Source organism: Ictalurus punctatus, chromosome 14, assembly GCF_001660625.3.
Source record: "Ictalurus punctatus breed USDA103 chromosome 14, Coco_2.0, whole genome shotgun sequence".
Taxonomy (NCBI): domain Eukaryota; kingdom Metazoa; phylum Chordata; class Actinopteri; order Siluriformes; family Ictaluridae; genus Ictalurus; species Ictalurus punctatus.
This window is the reverse complement of record NC_030429.2, coordinates 19,226,936-19,246,495: the sequence shown is the minus strand read 5'-3', so window position 1 is coordinate 19,246,495 and position 19,560 is coordinate 19,226,936. Positions and strand designations below refer to the sequence as shown.

The following is a 19,560-nucleotide window of genomic DNA, read 5'->3' as shown; positions in this document are numbered from 1 at the left end:
ATGTAAACGTTGAGCCTGTGCCCATGATAGCCTCAGATTCTTGTTTTTCTGCTGTTGTAGCCCGTCCACCTGAAGGTTTGATGTTTTGCACATGCTGACACACGTTTCTGTTCACCACGGTTGTAAAGAGTGATTATATGAGTTACTCTATCCTTCCTGGCAGCTCAAACCAATCTGGCCATTTTCCTCTGATCTCTCTCATCAACAAGGCATTTCCACCCACAGAACTTTTGTATTTTGTGAACATTAACTCTAAGCTCTTGACCTGTATCTGCATGATTTTAAGCACTGTGCTGCTGCCACATGATTGGCTGATTAGATAACTGCATGAATGCTCAGGTGTACATGTGTTCCTAATAAAGTGGAAGGTGAGTACATATACTATCTGGATGCATGTTAAAATGGCACAAACATGGTGCTTGTAGATGTTGTAGGTCATCTGAGTACTTCCATGTTTCATTCCCACTGGGATTCAGTTTGTGTTGTTGTAGCCTACAGCGAGGGCCAGTTAACATGTTGTTGTAGTTTACATTTATTTACATTTTGGCTGCTTACTCTGCAAAATGACAGACTATGATGGCACCGAGGAGGTTGATTATTGTTCAAGGGCAATATCTGATTATACAGATGAAGAATCGTAGTGGATTGACGATACGGAGCCAGAAGGAGAAGACACTGAACCAAGCTGGAAGCAGATTTATGTTTTCAATAGAGTACAGCGCAATTCACCACCATTCTAAATAGCTAATCTGATTTCCTGCAGTGTCTCTGATGCAGTTATATTATTATAACAGCTTTCATACTTGCTAACAAGCATTTTTCATTTCCAAGTGTCTTTTCAGAACTCTTCAGATAACACAACGGCACTCTATGTGGACCAAACTGAGAGTTATTTTTATAGCTATGATAGAAAAAGCATTCACTCAACAGGTTTCAAAATTCTTGTATTGGTTTCTCATTCTGCTCAGCCTCTAGCGACACTGTTGCAAATTTCTGCAGTCGCTATTTCAAAATTATGTCCAACACCCAACATCAAAACCTAAGTGAACTGCTAAGAAACACACAATGTATAAAACTCAAATCAAAACCCAAACATTATGTTTATAGAGGAACAGAGAAAAGGACCACGGAGTATGTTCAGGTCCAGAGTGGTTCCAATATCAAAACTTTTTCATCAATATTATTCAAGGAAATGGCACCAAACAAATCCCAATTTGGCCCATACAGTACAGAGCCCCTAATTTCATTCTTGAATGGTCTCTGTGGAAGGAATAAGCCATTCTACAATTATACAGAAGATTTCTCCTATGAGCATGAAAAGTTTATAATGATTGAAGTATAATGGATGATATAATGATTAAAGTGTGAATAATAATGTTCTGTAACAGCACAGTCTCTGGCAGTAATACCCCTTGCAAGGAAAATCACAGTTTTATATTAATATACTCATTTTAATAATGTTATCATTTCCACAGTAACAACTATGGCACAGTGGTGAAGGCATCGGTGTACTGATTGGAGTCTCAGTTGTAAGTCACTCTGAATAAAAATATCAGCCAAATGAGATTAACGTACAGTACTGTGCAGAAGTCTTAGGCAACCTATTTTTTTAGTACAAACTTTGACTACGTTTACATGGACAGCAATAATCTAATTATTGACCTTATTCTGAATAAGACAATATGCTGATTAAGGTGTTTACATGAGTTATTATTAGAATATTCCTTTCATGTTCCTGTTTTACATGTTATAGAACATAGATCGATTAACGTCACGTCATTACGTCCCCACACCACGCCGTCCGATGTTTCCTGCAGAATTTCACGTATCAACATACAGTTCGTCTTCGTTGTGGTACCGTATACAGTTTTGGGTTTAATTTTTCATTTTACGAAAGCTCCAAGTGCGGCTAATTATTTGTCATACTATACGTGCAAACAGACGACTGCGAATACAAATTCTCCAGCAACATTCCTGTTCTTACGGCCATCGAGGCACTTCATAATATCCATTTCTTTCAGAATTCTTAACATTACAATCGTTTCCCACGCGGACCAAAAATGTGCCGTCTTGCTTGAAGTCATGCTCTCTTGTTGCCGTCAAACGGTGTGGGTACGTGTCCTGTTGCAAAATGCGGTGAAAACTCCCACACGACGTTAATAGTGTGATTAAGGTGTGTACATGTCTATAATGCACGTCGATAATGCGACTAAAACAGGAATACTCCACATGTCTTAATTCCATTTGTGTTTACTTTGAGTATGACTTTAGTCAGATTAAGGTCATCAATAATCACTGTTTACATGCTAGTTTCTTAATCAGAGTATCGTCTTCATCGGGTTAATATCGGAATATCATTGTCCATGTAAACGTACTGTTTATCTAGTCTGTACAAAACCATTTTAGATTTCCAGACATTAGATTTCCAGCACAAAATGTTACAAATAACATGATAATAAGGAAAGCAGCATATTACATAAGAGACACTTTTCAGACAAAAAAACATAATGAAGGCTGCTGGGTTTTGCTGCAAAAATGCTGTTTATGGTAGATGTTTCCACATCAGTGCCTTGAGGTAAGTTTTCCACTGTAAGAAAGTCCTCAGGGAAGAGGACTTGCTGGTTTCTGTGGTCACATGACAAACTGCTTTTTTGTCTTATTATCTTCAAAAGCGAGAAATGATGAGGAAATTAATGTTTATAGCTGTTGTATGTGATAACAGGTAATAACGTATTTTGTGAATGTTTCGTGTTTCACAACAACTTTAGTTAATTGTTTCTAAACTTTTCAATTCTTTATAAAATGGAAATCACTGTCAAACTGGCATCATGAAATGTTTTAGTGCCTGTAAGTTTGTATTAATGAGGCCATAGCAACGGCACGGCTTTCATACGATGCACTGTTGCCATCTCCATTTTGTTGACAACTCACCAATTCCTGTTAATGATACAAGGTGCTTTCAAGGTATTTTGTCTCTCTGTCACTTAAAGCCTCCATAGAAAGGACATTAAGGCAGTGTTTTCAAGTGCTAATCTTACAATAATGCACATTAAATGCACAATCATTGTCTGTGTGTGTGTTTATGTGTGCTTTTGTTTATGTGTGTATGTTTGTGTGTTTGTGTGTGTGGGGGGTGGGGGGGTGTCACATGGTGGCTTAGTGGTTAGCATGTTCGCCTCACACCTCCAGGGTTGGGGCCCTTTGTGTGCGGAGTTTGCATGTTCACCCCGTGCTGCGGGTACTCCGGTTTAATCCAAAATCCAGTCCAAAGACATGCATGGTAGGCGGATTGACATCTCCAAAGTGTCCAAAGTGTGTGAATGGGTGTATGAATCACTGAGCCCGTCGGCCATCTTCAGACTCAGTCTTCCCACTGGTCACTGGGAAGTAAGAGGGAGGCCGATGCTGCGTTTGTAATAACGCAGTGTGCGTGCCTGTGTGTGCGTGCACTCTATGCTACATTGTGCACCAAACAGAAGCAGGTCTCTGAACCACATAACATCACTTCAGCACTAACACAAGTGCTGTGTTGCTGCCATGGACAGGGCTCACAGGTGCACATACCAAATGTGAGTGCCAATTATTTATAACACTGCCTTCATCCTGTCTGAATTTCTACATTCCAATACTTTAGTAATGTGTTTTACATGTCAAGGAATAATAATAAGCTCTGAATTATGAGGTATGAATAAGCTATGCCCTAACTAGATTTAATCAGTTCTGTTAAGCATGTACTTTTTCCAGCAGGTACTTCAGCCAAATACTTGATTTGAGTTACAGCACCGCTTCAGTGGCTTTGATTAACAACAACACTACACATCTAATAATGAGTCAGGCTAGTTCATTCTAATTAGCCTTTGTGAGTCACTAGCTCTTAAAGAGTGTGAGTCCACAAGAGGTACCCATGCATTGAGAGGCACTTGAAAACACTGCCTTAATGTCCTTTCTATGGAGGCTTTAAGTGACAGAGAGACAGAATACCTTGAAAGCACCTTGTATCATTAACAGGAATCAGTGAGGTGTCAACAAAATGGAGACGGCAACAGTGCATCGTTTGAAAGCCGTGCCGTTGCTATGGCCTCATTAACACAAACTCACAGGCACTAAATCATCTCACGATATGCGATGCCTCTCATCGCAGGGTAAAATAAGGAACAATAAAGCAAATAATGCTGTGAACGCTCAGAAAAGAAGAATGGACTCTGTTAGGCCTGATCAATGGAAACGAATTATGCTGTCCCATTTAAACTCCTCATTTACCCAAAGTGGTGCTGACGGTTTGCATGTGTGTGTGTGTGTGTGTGTGTGTGTGTGTGTGTGTGTGTGTGTGTGTGTGTGCGTGTGTGCGTTTATTGTTAAGAAAGAGGCTTCTCAAAAGCATCTCATGCATTTAAATGGAAGATGATGCTTAGTTAACCCCTTTAAGTCTAAGCTTATTACTATTCAGTTAGATAGATAGATAGATAGATAGATAGATAGATAGATAGATAATTTATTGGTCCTCAAAGAGGAAATTTGTATCTCCTGTGGGTGCGTAGAAAAACAAAAACATAACAACATCATACATATAAACGATCATAAACAATCACAGGCATAAAGGGGAGAAGGGGACAAAAAGAAAAACATCAGGATCATACAACAAATGCACTGTCATCACAATGGCTGAGTACCTATGTGTTTAATGCTCGTATAGCCATAGGAACAAAGCTCCTACCATAGCTGGCCTTTCTGCACATGGGTAGTCTATACCTGCGGCCAGAAGTAAGGGGGTTGAAATATTGATAAAGTGGGTGGTTTGGATCATTTAAAATTTTATGTGCCTTCCAAAGTGTATATGAAAAGACACAGTCTGATAAATTGGGGGTGGGAATACTAATTAGTTATTTTCAAGAGTTTATTCTTATTGGTAACTGTTAGCATATGGAAAAAAAACAAATGGCACCATTCATAAGAAGAGGTTCAATAATGCTTCGATACAGAAGAAGAAGCAGACTAGGCTGAACAGACAGATATTTAAGTTTACGAATAACTGTGAGTCTCTGTTGACAGCACTTGTAAATACCTAGACTGTGCTGATTGAAGTTGAGATGTTTGTCCAATGTAATGCCCAGATATCTGAAATGCTCCACCCTTTCAACCATCTCTCCATCAATGGTAATACTGGAAGGATGGGTCAGTGTTTTGGAAGAACTAAAAACCAGTTCCTTAGTCTTTTCGATATTAAGGTGGAGAAAGTTATCATCACACCATGTACCAAAATGAGCTATGGAGCGTTGAAAGTCCAAAAAAGAATCATTGTCCTTTTTAAGCAATGCAAGAATGGCAGTATCATTTCCATATTTAAAGTAATGAGTGGTGGTGACTGGACTCTGACAGTCATTTGTATAGAGAATATAAAGAAGTAGACTAAGTACACACCCCTGAGGGGCGCCAGTGTTGAGAACAATAATGGGCGATAATGCATTGTCTACCTTTACCACTTGTGGTCTATTAGAAAAGAAATTATAAATCCAGTGTACTAGTGGTGATGGGACTTGCAGACACTGTAGTTTCTTGATTACCTGATGACACTGAATTGAGTTAAAGGCGGAGCTAAAGTCAATGAAAAGAAGTCTGGCATAGTTCCCAGGAATATCCAGGTGTTGAAGTAAACAGTGCAAGAGAAAAGCCACTGCATCCTCTGTACCTCTCTTCTGTTTATATGCAAATCGGAGGCAATCCAAAAAGGATGAAACATATGGAAGCATAATGTTTTGAACCATTTTCTCAAAGCATTTCATTATGATCGAAGTTAATGACACTGACCTGTAGTGATTTAACTCTCTTGGGTGAGGTTTTTTGGGAACAGGAATAACAACTGATGTTTTCCATGTGACTGGTATTGTTGAAGTACAAAGTGATCGAAGAAAAAGAGAATGAAGAATGGGGGTTAGTTCCAGAGCGCAGTTTTTCAAGACCTGACCTGGAATTCCATCTGGCCTGGGAGCCTTATTCAGTTTGCACTTAATAAGCTGGAAATAGACATCCTGCTTAGTTAGAAGGGACTCATAATCCAGCTCTTGAGAAGGCAAAGAATCCAAAAGGCTATCACACTTTGCTGAAAAATCAGAGGTATCAAAACGGGCATAGAAATGATTAAGATTTGCAGCAAAGGTGGTGGGATCTGGTTCAGAGGCTGTCTGTTTAACGGCTTGTCCAGTAAGAGACCTGACTCACTGAAAAGCCTGTTTGGTGTTCATATTTGCAAAGTCCTGCTCCAATTTGTTTTTATACTTCTTTTTAGCCTTAAATATTTCAGCAAAGTCCTTCTGCTTAAAGGCAAGTTTTCTCTTGTGGAAAAGAGATTTTAGAGATGAGTTGATCCAAGGTTTTGGGTATGGGTATGGGTATTTGGGTATGTTCTGGTAGTCTTTACCGGTATCAAGGAATCCATACAGAATTTTATGTAATCAGTAATAACTGAAGTCTGCTCATCAGTTAATCATCCTAATCAACATTATTCAGTAAACTCAAATGTATGCTGTGAAAGCAAAGAGTAAATATTGAAAGTTTAAAGGGTTAAAAAGGAACAAGTCCAGTCAAGAAGTCATCTCCAGCTAAATCCCCTCTAAATCCTTAATGCCACATGTAGAAATAAAGCCGCATGCTAAGCAGAGCTAAGTTGCTTGCTGGGTGCCTATAATTAACATCTTAAATTCTCAACTTATTATTCAGTTATTCATAATATCATAAGCCATATTATTCAATAACTACTGTGAAACTAATATAAGAGGTATTATTTAGAAGATTAAGGACTTTAAATCTCCTGTGAATCCATATTCTGTACTTGTCTGCTTATGTTATGCTGTGGATGGCTGGTGGCGCTTAGGATTTCGATTTCAGTGTGCTGCTGGTTTAAAGTGATCTCTTTGCCCATACAACGACTCTGTGTGCACATGCCCTGAAGGTCACTCTGACGAAAGCGTGGTCAGTTCATCCTCCTCGCCCACTCGGCGCTCTCTCCCTGACTTCACCTCAGCTGTAATTACATTTGGGATTTGGTTGCTCCTCTTCAGCCAACGCCAATTAACCTTCCTCCACCTACTGACATTTTCCACTCAAACTCAATCAAACAAAGCCTTTCAACAGGTTCTGAGACATTTGTCCTGAACTATTCTACTGGATTCCCCCTTGGAGACTAGCTATCGATAGAAAGCAAAATCCTTTAGGTTTTTGTTTTTTTTAAATAAATGTGTTTAGATGACAAAATTGAACTATTTGTATGCCAACGGTCTACTTACTATGTATTTTCATATAAAATATCTCTATTCTGTGTAATCCAAGGTGTGTGATTAAAAAGAAACTTTTAACAGACGCCCTGTATATTTGGTAAGATAAATACAGGTATAAAAATGTTGATGCCCTAAGACATTTAATAACTGTTTTGGGAAGTGTTGCAGAATTTAAAAACACACAAACACACACACAACATGTAGACATATGGGGATGATTTTGTACTCTACACAGTGGGTGAACTCATTATCTGTCCACTCCTGTTGCATATCAGTGAGCACTACAGCCCTGCTGTGATCACATTCAGCATCCCAGTTTATCACATACACGTAATGATTCCCCCCAAACCAGTGTTTGCTGTGTTGGAAAATTCAGCTTCTATTTGAGTGCACCGAGCGAGGGGAGGAACTGAGGCCCCCTGCTTTTCTGTCTGACAGAGCAGCACTCTGCTTCTAAAGAGTATCCCCCTGAGTCTCTGCCCTTCCACCAACCACATGAAAAATTGAAAGGGGACTGATCTCATCGTCAGAGTCTATTTCGAGAGCAGCGATGTGGATGACAACTTTAAAGAAGTAGCTCTCCGTTGTCTCTGCCACCCACAAAAGAGTACCCCTGCATCTCAGAGGATGCTGAAGAACTAGAAACAACAAGGAATTAATGAGGTGAGGGTTTTTGAAACTCGAGTAGCTCACTGCCTCTAGGTTGAAAGTTGCCTCAACTTTATTTTTTTGGAGAAATACAATTTTAAAAAGGTTAAAAAGGCATTACAGGTCACTGTCTTTGAACTTGCATAATAATGCTCGAAAATAGCTGCTTAACTGTTGCCTTCAAGGAAAGTTCAAATGTGAGTGCAATAAATGCTTTACGTATGTGTGTTTACTCAAACTGTTTTACTGGAATGCAGTTAACATTTCAAAATGATCTCATTCCAACAGAGGATTGACCTTTTCCTTATTGGAAATGCCGTCATTTTCGAATCAAACCTAACACGTTTCAGATTTTAATCACATGGTGGTAAGCCATTGTCACGGATGATCATCACAATCACAGTTTTTTAAGCAGGTCTTTATGGTCTTTAATTCAATTCAATTAAATTTTATTTGTATAGCACTTTTTACAATGGACATTGTCTCAAAGCAGCTTTACAGAAACATATAAACACAGGATACAGATTTTAAGTGTGTGAATTTATCCCTATTGAGCGAGCGGGTGGAGACGGTGGTGAGGGAAAACTCCTCTAAGATGTTAAGAGGAAGAAACCTTGAGAGGAACCAGACTCAGAAGGGAACCCGTCCTCATCTGGGTAGTGATAGTGTGAAACAGATAGTGTGAAAGTAAAAGAAAGTTCATTATGGTTTTCACATGAAGTCTTTGTTGAACTAGTCCACTGTTCACTAAAGGAGACTGAGTGCAAAATTGTATTTGGTAATTGCAGTCCAAAGGCCATAGTAGCAACTATAGTCATTCTTTAAATTAGATTCGCTTTACACAGCGTGTTTAATTAACTGTTCTTATAAATAACAATTAACAATAACAATTAGTCCTTATAAAATCATACACTGGTATAAGAGGAACACAAAATATAATTTTGTTTTCCTGCTACTCTAAGCACATCAGGCTTCACCCAAATGAGGGGGAAAATCTGATGAATTGGTCTTCAAGTTAAGTAGGGCAGTATGACTTTCACCAATGAAACATTTCTAGGTTACACTTTGGTTCTTGTGGTAATTACCAATTAGTTTTTTTTTTAAAAATCAATTCTCTATTGATAACATTATTTTAACATATAAAAACTAATTACAATGTAAGTACTAATTTCTCCATGGCATTTTTTTAGCAGGCTTTCTGTATAAAAAAAACTCAACTCAATAGCGTCTAGCTGGGCAAAACACTGCAGGATATAGAATTAATTTCAAGCTAGTCCATTAGTTGAAGTAGAGCTTAACCTAGTAAGGACCGCTGAACTCTCCATTAATTTTAAATCAGTGTGCAAGATAGCATATTTTAATTATGCATATTCTCCTGTTCTTGTGTAATTACCTGACACCCATTTCCATGAGGCGTATGTAAAAGCAGCAAGGGGTGACTGATGGCCCATGCATGGTGCAGGGTTTATTTTTGGATGAGATGAACTGCGCTCATTACATATCTGTCTGCTCCGCGCAGTGGTAAAGGCAAAGCAGGGCGAAGCTCTCCGAACCAATCGGCTCAATTCATTAGCCATGCTAAGAAAGTAGGTCAGACAGTAAGGGGACTGAAAAGGAAAACATGGACAGGTGTAGGTGAGACACTCATGACACACTCCTGCTGATGGTGGACGTTAACTGTCTGAGAAAGGTGTGGCAAGGAGGAATATGTCCATCACATCCAGATTAGTCTGCTGTGTAACCATGGGTCAGTGAAGGCTATGCATCAAGGTAATTAACCTCATTTTTTTAAATTACCTAACAGTTAAATGTTAGTCTAGCGCAGTCGGAGGAATACAGACCATGTCCAGTGTTAATGAAAGGAATCCTGTCTGACTTGATAAGGAATAAAAAGTCAAACGTAATCGCTACTTTGTGTTCATTAGGACTTCACAGAGCATTTAAAAGCAAGATATGACTCCCTTAAAATAACTCAGGTGAAAATGGAATTTGAGGTTAGCCTACTTTGTCTTTATAGGTTCATCTGTACCAGCCTCTCGTCTCATGTCATTTTAATTGGTAAAAATCCAATTAGCAAGAGGGACATTATCTGGGGATGCCCTTGCTATGCATGACTTGGTAATATGCAGTATATTACAATATTCCATTGGCAACAGTTAGAGAGCCAGTAAACCTTCCAGATGAAGGTTATTCATCTGAATAGTATATCATCTGATGGTACATCATTACCTGAGTAAATGTAAAACGCCTGGAGCAGCTGCCCAACAGCTTACCTTCACAGTATGCGTTGTCTGAGCGGAGCGGGCGGAAACCCTCTTTGCAGCTGCAGCTTGATCCTGCGTCCAGATTCAGACAGTCTGAGTGATCCATGCAGGCGTTGCTCTCCGCACAGAAATCATGGCCTTTTGAACACAAAGGAATTTACTGTCATAACTACTGCCAATGATAAAGTGTATAATGTCTAAACCAGGGCTCCAAACCCACTTGAGGAATGAAAACAAAAACTATAGGGTGTCACTTTTCAGCAAAATTTCTTCCAAAATTTTTCATACTTGGTTTATTTATTTCTTTTTTCAGATAGACTTTAAGAATAGCTTTGATAAAAGAAGAACGTATTGAAATCATTCTCATGGCTCGATCTGGAAGCTGTCGTAAGGTTGTGATGGATTACACATCACACACGACACTGTTCCCAAATTGGGAGCCAAAGTTGAGAGAGACAACTCAGTGTGTGTTTAGAAAGAATTGGCAATCATGTAGAGGATGTTTTGTAAGTAAAGATACATTTTGCTAAAAAGTGTTAATTTCCCCTATGTATGGAGACTTTTTGAACACCCTGTAGAAACGAATGGTATTCAGTTAAGAACAAAAAACACAAACAAAAACATAAGCATCCATAAGAGCTCTCTAACAGAATTTCTAACAGATTTCTGGTAACTTTACACAGAACTTTTTTTTTTTTGTCTGTGTAGCCCGTTTAGCTTTTTATTTATGTCTTAGCACCAAACTCATGGATTAACATTATGTACTGTGGAATTTCCTTTAGTGTGCTATATTACATATGCTATGCAGCACAGGGTAAAGTTACAAGGCAATTCATAGGTGAAGAAACAAGGTGAATTAAATTTACTATAAACATTCCCGCCACATATATTCTCATTCATGTTAATGGTGATATGAGAAAAATAACCAAGCCTGCTTGTTGTCAGAATGAAAGAAAAGCTAGCTAGGGATGGGTATTTAGCCTGCTAGCATGTCTGTGCAATATTAAATGAGGAATTGGGTAACACTATTATACTATTATATAGAAAATAACAACCTCTGGTAAATTATTGCACAAACAGTAACATTTTATAGCCTCTGTGTGTGTGTGTGTGTGTGTGTGTGTGTGTGTGTGTGTGTGTGTGTGTGTGTGTGTGTGTTTTGTTCTAACCCATTTAGGTTGGAATAGAAACACGACAGTGGAAAGGTTTAACTATTGGTTCTGCTCAGAGCAGAGCAAAATTGAATTTTTTTTTATTACATTTCTCAGCCTTGGTCTCAACCATAAAATGAGTGAAAATGGCTTGGAAAGTACAAGACCTAAAGGTAGATCTAATATGTAAGCCATAAATGAAGTATATTTTGAATTTCCTTGCAGTGTTTCGACTGTGAGTGCTTATAATACTGTACACTGCATTAAGCTCATCACAATGTATTACCATAAATGAGTGACATTTTAATTGGGAAAGACTGTCATCAGTTATTTTAATCTCACTTGTCCATCTACTTTGAGTCTCATTTATCATTGCAGCATTCAATTCAATTTGTTCTTGTCACCTACCCACACAAAATTGGGGTATACTTGTGTTCTTTCTCTCACTCCCTGTTTTAAAAAAAAAACCCAAAATGAACATTCAGTGATGTAGATCGGACTCACCTCTACACACTCTGCAGCATCTGTCAGTAAGAGTGACCTGCTGTGTTTCTGGACAGTTGAGTTCGGGGCACTCGCTGTTCTGGACTTTGTGCATCGTGCGGTCCTGGTATAATAAAACACACCTGACTAAGCTGTGTGTCTTTGGATTAAAGTACCAAAGGTAGTTCTGCACTGAAGACATAATAATAATAATATTAATAATAATAATAATAATAATATTAATAATAAACTGCACAATAAACCTACAGTAACCACCTTATTTTCAAATACAGAAGCAAGTTATAGGTTACTGTGAAACTTTTAGGTTCTCTTTGGTTTCCATTTGATTGGCCATAGCCGCATTGATCATGTCATTAAGATTTAGGACTGTCCGAATAAAATTTCATAATATTTATATGTACCCAAACTTGTCAAACCTATTGGCTATATAAGCAGAGCGTAGAAAATTGTGTATAAATGTCTACTGTTTAAAATCAAATTAATTATTACATATAAATTCTAATTATGCTCTAAAATTGATACTACATGTACATATTGCGGCAGAGTCCCAAATAAAGTTCTACTGGGTAAATACACTATATAGCCGAAAGTATGTGGACACCTGACAAATCACACCCGTGCTTGTTGAACATCCCATTCCAGATTTAGTTCACCTTTGCTGTCATAATAACCTCCACTCTTTTGGGAAGGCTTTCTAATAGATTTTGGAGCATAGCTGGGGGATTTATGCTCATGAGAGCATTAGTAAGATCAGGCACTGATGCTGGGTGAGGAAGCCTGGGGTGCAGTCAGTGTTCAAGGTGTTCAGTGGGGTTGAGGTCTGGGCAGGACACTTGAGTTCTTCTACAACAATTTTGTCAAACCATGTCTTCACGGAGCTCACGTTGTGCACATTGTCATGTTTAGTTCCAGTGAAGGGAAATCTTAATTCTCTGGTTCCAACTTGGCAGCAACAGTTTGGAGAAGGCTAAATATGGGTGTGATGGTCATGTGTCCACATACTTTTGGTCACATAGTGTAGCACACTATGTACATAGGATCTACAACATTATTATGTATATACTACCCAATGGTATAACCTCATGTTATATCCAATGTCGTGAAACTGTACAGTCTAAGTTAAAGGCAAGAAAATATTATTGTGAGCAAGAAAATCGATAAATTCATCCATCCATTTTCTGTACCACTTATACTACACAGGGTCTTGGGGAGCCTGGGGGATATCGCAGAGGACTCGGGGCACAAGGCGGGGGGACACCCTGGACAGAGTGCCAACCCATTGCAGGGCACAATCTCACACACCCATTCACATACTACAGAGAATTTGGAAATGCCAATCATCCTACAATGCATGTCTTTAGACTGCGGGAGGAAATCAGAGTACCCGGAGGAAACCCCCGAAGCATGGGGATAAGATGCAAACTCCATGCACACAGGCCAGAGGTGGAAATCAAACCCCCAACCCCGGAGGTGTGAGGCAAATGTGCTAACCACTAAGCCACCGTGCTCCCGGGTAAGTAAATAAAAGGGTAAAAATTATATCATCTTATGATTTTCTTTATAATACAAATGTAAAGCATAGTGTTGGCTGTCTGGCTAACGGTCAGGTTAACAGTCATTACTACGACTATCCCTAACTGAACTGCACAAATAGTATCAGTTACTGTACAAAAACAATACAAACTTTATTTTTTTTTAAAAATTTTAAAACGCTACATAACTCCATATCTAGTTGTAAATTAACTTCAATATTTAATAAATGCTCAAACCAAACAGGATAACTCATCCTTGGGTACACTAAAAATAAGGTGGATAACATACACTATGCAATGCATTTTGATAATTTCCTATAGAATTTCATAGTAAGATTATAGAATACAGGCTCTGATCTCTCACCTTGCATTCATAGAGTTGGCACAATCCACTGGTATGATGCACAGCTTTTCTGTCCCCTTCTGACAACTCCTGCCCGAAAAATATGCACATAGCTACACACACACACACACACAGAGACACACAGGAAAAGCACAGTAAGTATGAAAGTCTTTAAAAATCTCAGATTTTATGCCGTTTTATGTGTCAAAGCACCACAGGACTTACAGAACCCATAGAGGTGTCGCACTCCATTAGCTGTGGTTACCGTGTTATAAATTTTTGTTTCTAAAAGAAGAAGGAGAATTCCTGGGCAACCTACCAGCTGAGTTTTATCATTATCTGTCTTTCAACCTGACAGCAGTGAAACCAAGCTGCTTTTTTTTTTTTCTTTTTCTTTTTTTCACCAAAACAGTGCCCAGCCAGCGTCGTTTTTTTTTCTGCAAACACTATGAGCATGTAGAACATAGCAGGGGATTTCTAAATGGGCTTGCACTTAACTAAACAAATGCATGTGGCTCTGCTTTGAGCAGGTCAATAAGCATATGAGAAGGCCAAGGAGCTACTACATACTCAGAGCATGCGAAAAAAAAAATCTTGCTTTCCAGTTTCCAGATAAAATGCAACACCAAACAGCATAGAACTGTCATGCAATTTGTTCATCAACTGTCCCAAGAAACATTTGTTTTTGCTTCCCATTCTGTGCAAATGAGACATATGGCCAGAATCTGACAAAAATATCACAAAACTTTGAAAGTTGGTGCTAGGACTTTACTGACAACAAACTAACCAAAAAGATGAAGATCACAAAACTATATGAACAAAGTACCTCACAAGAAAGTCATAACTGGATACCATGACAGCAATGGCATTTCAAAACACAGCAAACATTATTTGTTGAGGTGCTTATCTTTTTTTTCACTTTTTTAAGGGCACGTACAAAGAAAAGACAGCAGTGTGTGTGTCTGTCTGTGTGTCGAATTTATAACGAAAAAGCGCTTTAGCACTGTCCTGTCATACTGAACAAAAATCTCAGCTAATTTGTGCTTTGTTTGTCTTCATGTGGAAGATAATACACCACAGCGATAGTGGAAAATGATTAGCTAGCAATAGAGCTTACACAATACACAACTCTTACAAAGCCCCTACTACTAGCTAGAATCATAAGATAGATGTCACTTCAACTATAAAATCCAACTGAAACTTAAATCATTAAACCGACTGCAGTGGATTGAACCCCTCTTGTTACAGGTTTATGTTCACTAGGAAAGTGATCAGAAGGTTTAGTTTTAAAGCATTGTACGTGAGGCGTGAGTGGAATAATGAATCCAGATACTGTATGGATACTGTCTGGATTCAAAACATACACGGTGTGGTATATGTTTTCAGTTAACATTGGCCGCAAAACTCAAAAGTACAGTAACCCTTAGCCCTTATGACTCAGTATGACTCAATGTTTAAATATTTACTGGAAGGAGCAATGTTCAGGTCATTTTAATACCAAAAAGTATTAAAACTGTCTGACTGAGTCCAAGAAAGTAAAATTGGTCCAACTTTCTGAGTTGGAGGAAAGGCAATCTCCACTGTTAATCAGAACAACCTGTATGCGGAACAGGGCAGATAGCACCTTCAAGTGTGTTACACTACCCCGTGATGTAGCATGAGCAGCAGTTTGAAAGGATGTGGTGACTGGCTTCACGTGCCTTAGAGGAAGTATTTTGAAAGTTGTCACATCACAGGGAGAGCTAGCTAATGAGTGAGAATCTCCAATAAATTGGAAGAAAATGTCGGGGAAATTCTAGAAACTGGAAGAAAAAAAACCTGACTGATTCATAAATATGAAGCATATCATTTTAATTCCTTCACAAGCCTGTACAAAGGAAGTCTTTTTTTGTGACAGCTCCATAACGTTGGGTATTTACTATATATTGTATTTATGTATGTTGTATATATATCAGTCTTGTACAGGATTTCAGGATTTGTACAGTTTTTTGTGGTTGTTGCAACCAAAAATGTTTGATTTTGGTGCTGCTTTTTTCAAAATTTGCAACTTGCTGAGTTTTTTTGTTGTTGCTGTTGAACTGGTGAAATTGCAATTGAACAATGATGTCACATGACACGTCTTGGCCTAAATCTGCGGTAATTTTGAAAAATGGCAAGCTCCTCCGAATATCTTGGTGTTTGCTTGATTTTGCGTTCATTTCTGCGAAATGAACGCAAATTCTCGAAATCCTGGAGGGGACTGATATATTGTGTTCTTCAAATTGTATTAGCATAAAGCCATTTATTAATGATCTTATTAATCTGGAAATGGAAGCTGAAGGGGTGAGTCTAGAAGTATTACGCACTGAGCAAAGATGCAGAATTTGTGTACAGCTGAAAGTGAAAATAAGAAAAATTACCATTCTAATAAAAAAAAGAGGAAAACACTCAGCGCTAATATTAAACAATGAGCTTTATGCTGCTTTATGGTTTACTTGTGGCTCTTGGAATGAGATAACATGTTCACCAGCATTTATATGCTTTGGGAAGTTAAATCAAATTGTTTCTGATTGCAATGGAATTGAGATTACATTCATAGACTCGAATGAATCTAATATTAGAAAGATCCACTCTTAGGCCAAGAGGTTTAAATTCAGGTTTCCATTTGCATACACCCCAGAGGGCTGCACTTTATTGCCAGCTCGTGAATAATTTATTTGGATATGTATATGTACGGGAGGACACCACTGGAGACACAGTAAGCATGTAGCTAAGCAACTGGGAGATGTGGTCAGTTGTCAGGCAACCCTGTGGGGGCGTGAGATGAAAAGCACTGCTATAGTATCTTCAGTTTCTATGTGTGTGTACATATGTGGGAGTGTGAGGGAAGAAAAAGGCAACTTTGGCAGCAAGGAGTGGATGAGTGCATGGAAGAAGAGGTAGGAGGTGTTTGTGTGTGGTGTGTGTGCGGGTACTCACGCTGACATTTTTTGCAACACTCTCCTGCCACATAGGCAGCAATGGAACCATCAGGACACTCCAGAGGGGGACACACGATGGCTTCACACTGGACTGTACCATTCTGAAAAGGCAGGAAAGTGGAGAACATCATGCTAACATTCAAAGCCCAAATAAGAATCCATACGGCTGATTGATGTCGAGGTCCCCGACCTGTTTGCCTGCTCTAATACATCTGAACCAATTAGCCACCTAATTAACAGGGACTCTCTTGAGTTGATGTAGATGCGCTAGAGCAGGAAAAACACAAAAATATACAGGGCAAGGGTACACTCCAAGGAAAAACTTATCAACACACATGCTGGGAACACGGGGAGAGAAGCATGTCGACCCAGCTGCATCACAGCAGCAGGCATTTACTTCTGAGCAGTTCACTGCTTTGTGTTCTTACACTTCTTCACTAATATCACATAGGGAGCCTTTCAGTAAGCCTCAAACCGTCCATATCAAAAGAAAATTATGCTGCTCCAAATAGAAAACAACATATGCCATCTTTCAGTGTACACAACGTCAGTTACAAGCTGTGCTTATAAAAGTATTAAGAAGCTGAACACAGTGTGTGCTGTTCCGGAAAACATCACTAATATATAGTGAGGTACATTGTAGTAGACAGCCATATTTTCTGGATATGTACACGTAATAAAAAAGGAGATACAGCATATAGCAATGAGAGAAGTAATGACCTGCTGCTAATTAACCTTTCATACCACAGTTCACATCGCAGGTTTTGTGTAAGTGGATGAAAGCAGCTAATTAGGTAATTGCAGATTGCTTCCTGCTTGCCCTGGCATGTATATACATGTGTACTGAGATTTAACTAGTCACACACACACACACACACACACAACAAAAGGAAAACCCGGTGGCTCTGTTACGCTGTATTACACATGTTGCTGGCATGGCTTGTGTCCACTTGACTCTACAGGAAACTAGAGCTCATTGAATGGTTTGGTGAGAATAAAATTTATATTAAGCATATGCTATGGCCTTCACAGTCACAGTCACCAAATCTCAACCCAAATGAACATCTACAAGAATGATGTGTTGGACATCATTCTCCACCCTCATCATTAAAACACTAATTAAGAGAATATCTTTTGGAAGAATGATGTTCATCCCCTCAAGGACAGATACTTGTAGAGTCTATGCCAAGGCAGCTCTTGGTTCCCCTAACCCTAAACAAGACAATTTACAGTGGTAATTGAAAGTTTGGGAATCCTTTAGAATTTTCTATATATCTGCATAAATATGTCCAAAAACCTCATCAGATTTTCACACAAGTCCTAAAATTAGGCAAAGAGAACCACATTGAACAATTTATTTATTGTGGAAAATGATATTACCTGACATTATCTGTGAGTTACAAAAGTATGCCCATGAACTGAATCTCAAGAAAAAGTGGGTCATGCAGCAAGACAATGATCGTAAGCACACAAGTCATTCTACACAAAATGGTTAAAGAAGAATAAAGTTAATGTTTTGGATTGGCCACGCAAGTCAAAGTCCTGAGTTTAATCCAGTAGAAATGTTGTGGAAGGACCTGAAGCGAGCAGGTCATGTGAGGAAACCCATCAACATCAGAGTTGAAGCAGTTCTGTACTGAGGAACAGGCTAAAATTCCTCCAAGCCGATATACAGGACTGATCAACAGTTACAAGCAACGTTTAGTTGCAGTTATTGATGCAAAAGGGAGTCACACCAGATACTGAAAGCAAAGGTTCACATACTTTTGCCGCTAACAATTATGTAATATCGGATCATTTTCCTCAATAAACAAGTGACCAAGTATAATATTTTTGTCTCATTTGTTTAATTGGCTTCTCTTTATCTACTTTTGGGAATTGTGTAGAAATCTGATTACGTTTTAGGTCATATTTATGCAGAAATATAGAAAATTCTCATTTTCAAGCACCACTGTAAGTTATGTGTGTGTGTGTGTGTGAGAGAGAGAGAGAGAGAGAGAGAGAGAGAGAGAGAGAGATCTTAAATAACTACTCAGTATACAGAACTGATTCATAGACCCAAAGCAGTGTACACCGATAGCACTTTGTGTTTACAACCACTGTGCAGCAGGCACTGTCAGGATGCACAGTAAAGCCACTTGTAAGGGAGCCTCATTATGCAGCTTAATCCAGGCATTGTACAAATTTCCCAGCATTTCTTGACAAAAACAAACCATTTCAATCCCTTTTCTGTGCCCCTTCTCCCATTATATCCCCTTTCCCCACTTAGCGCCCTCAGGGGTGGAACCGTCGCCTATAACAAAGGCAGCGATGCCCTGCTGGGATCTCCATACACAGAGGACGCTCAACGCACCAAGCATGTGCAGTTCTTGCAGCCATCTGTCCAGACCTGCTCCTCCCTATAGGTCTCCCCTTTCACGCTGCATGTCCGCTCACAAAAGCAGTTATCCAGACTGTTCATCCTCTCTTCTGCTAGTGACAGCTGCAACACAACACACACAATAAATCAAATGCATGGCCAGACATGTCACTCCAGCCCATTATAGCCCCACTTTTAAATAAGACTATATATGTAGCTGTATAAGGTGCAACAGGCAAGCTAACATAACAGAGATATGAGTGGGGAAAAAATCTCTTGTTTGGGTAATGAGCTGGTAGCATGACCTTGATATATAAATGTAGAGTCAATATGACAAACAAATTAATGCAAGAGTTCAGAAACGTCAAACTATATAAAAGCTGCAACTCAGATGTTAGAATAAAAAGTAGGGATGCTTCGGTACTGAGACTGGTATCTGGAAACCATTCCATACTGAACTCATTTAGTGATACCCATACTCATAAAAAAATAAGATGCAAACTTTTGATATGTGATATGTGATACTAT

At 38.9% G+C, this 19,560-nt stretch overlaps 1 protein-coding gene across 1 annotated transcript in view; it reads right to left on the bottom strand.

Moving 5' to 3' along the window:
- Positions 1 to 19,560, bottom strand: part of nell2a (neural EGFL like 2a) — a 92,537-nt gene that overhangs the window by 54,598 nt on the left and 18,379 nt on the right. The window contains exons 8-12 of the mRNA XM_017484633.3: positions 19,027 to 19,155; positions 16,672 to 16,774; positions 13,735 to 13,826; positions 11,839 to 11,941; positions 10,193 to 10,321 (exon numbers count right to left, since the gene is read on the bottom strand). Of these exons, the coding sequence (XP_017340122.1) occupies positions 10,193 to 10,321; positions 11,839 to 11,941; positions 13,735 to 13,826; positions 16,672 to 16,774; positions 19,027 to 19,155 (556 nt within the window). The remainder of the gene's footprint in view (positions 1 to 10,192; positions 10,322 to 11,838; positions 11,942 to 13,734; positions 13,827 to 16,671; positions 16,775 to 19,026; positions 19,156 to 19,560) is intronic.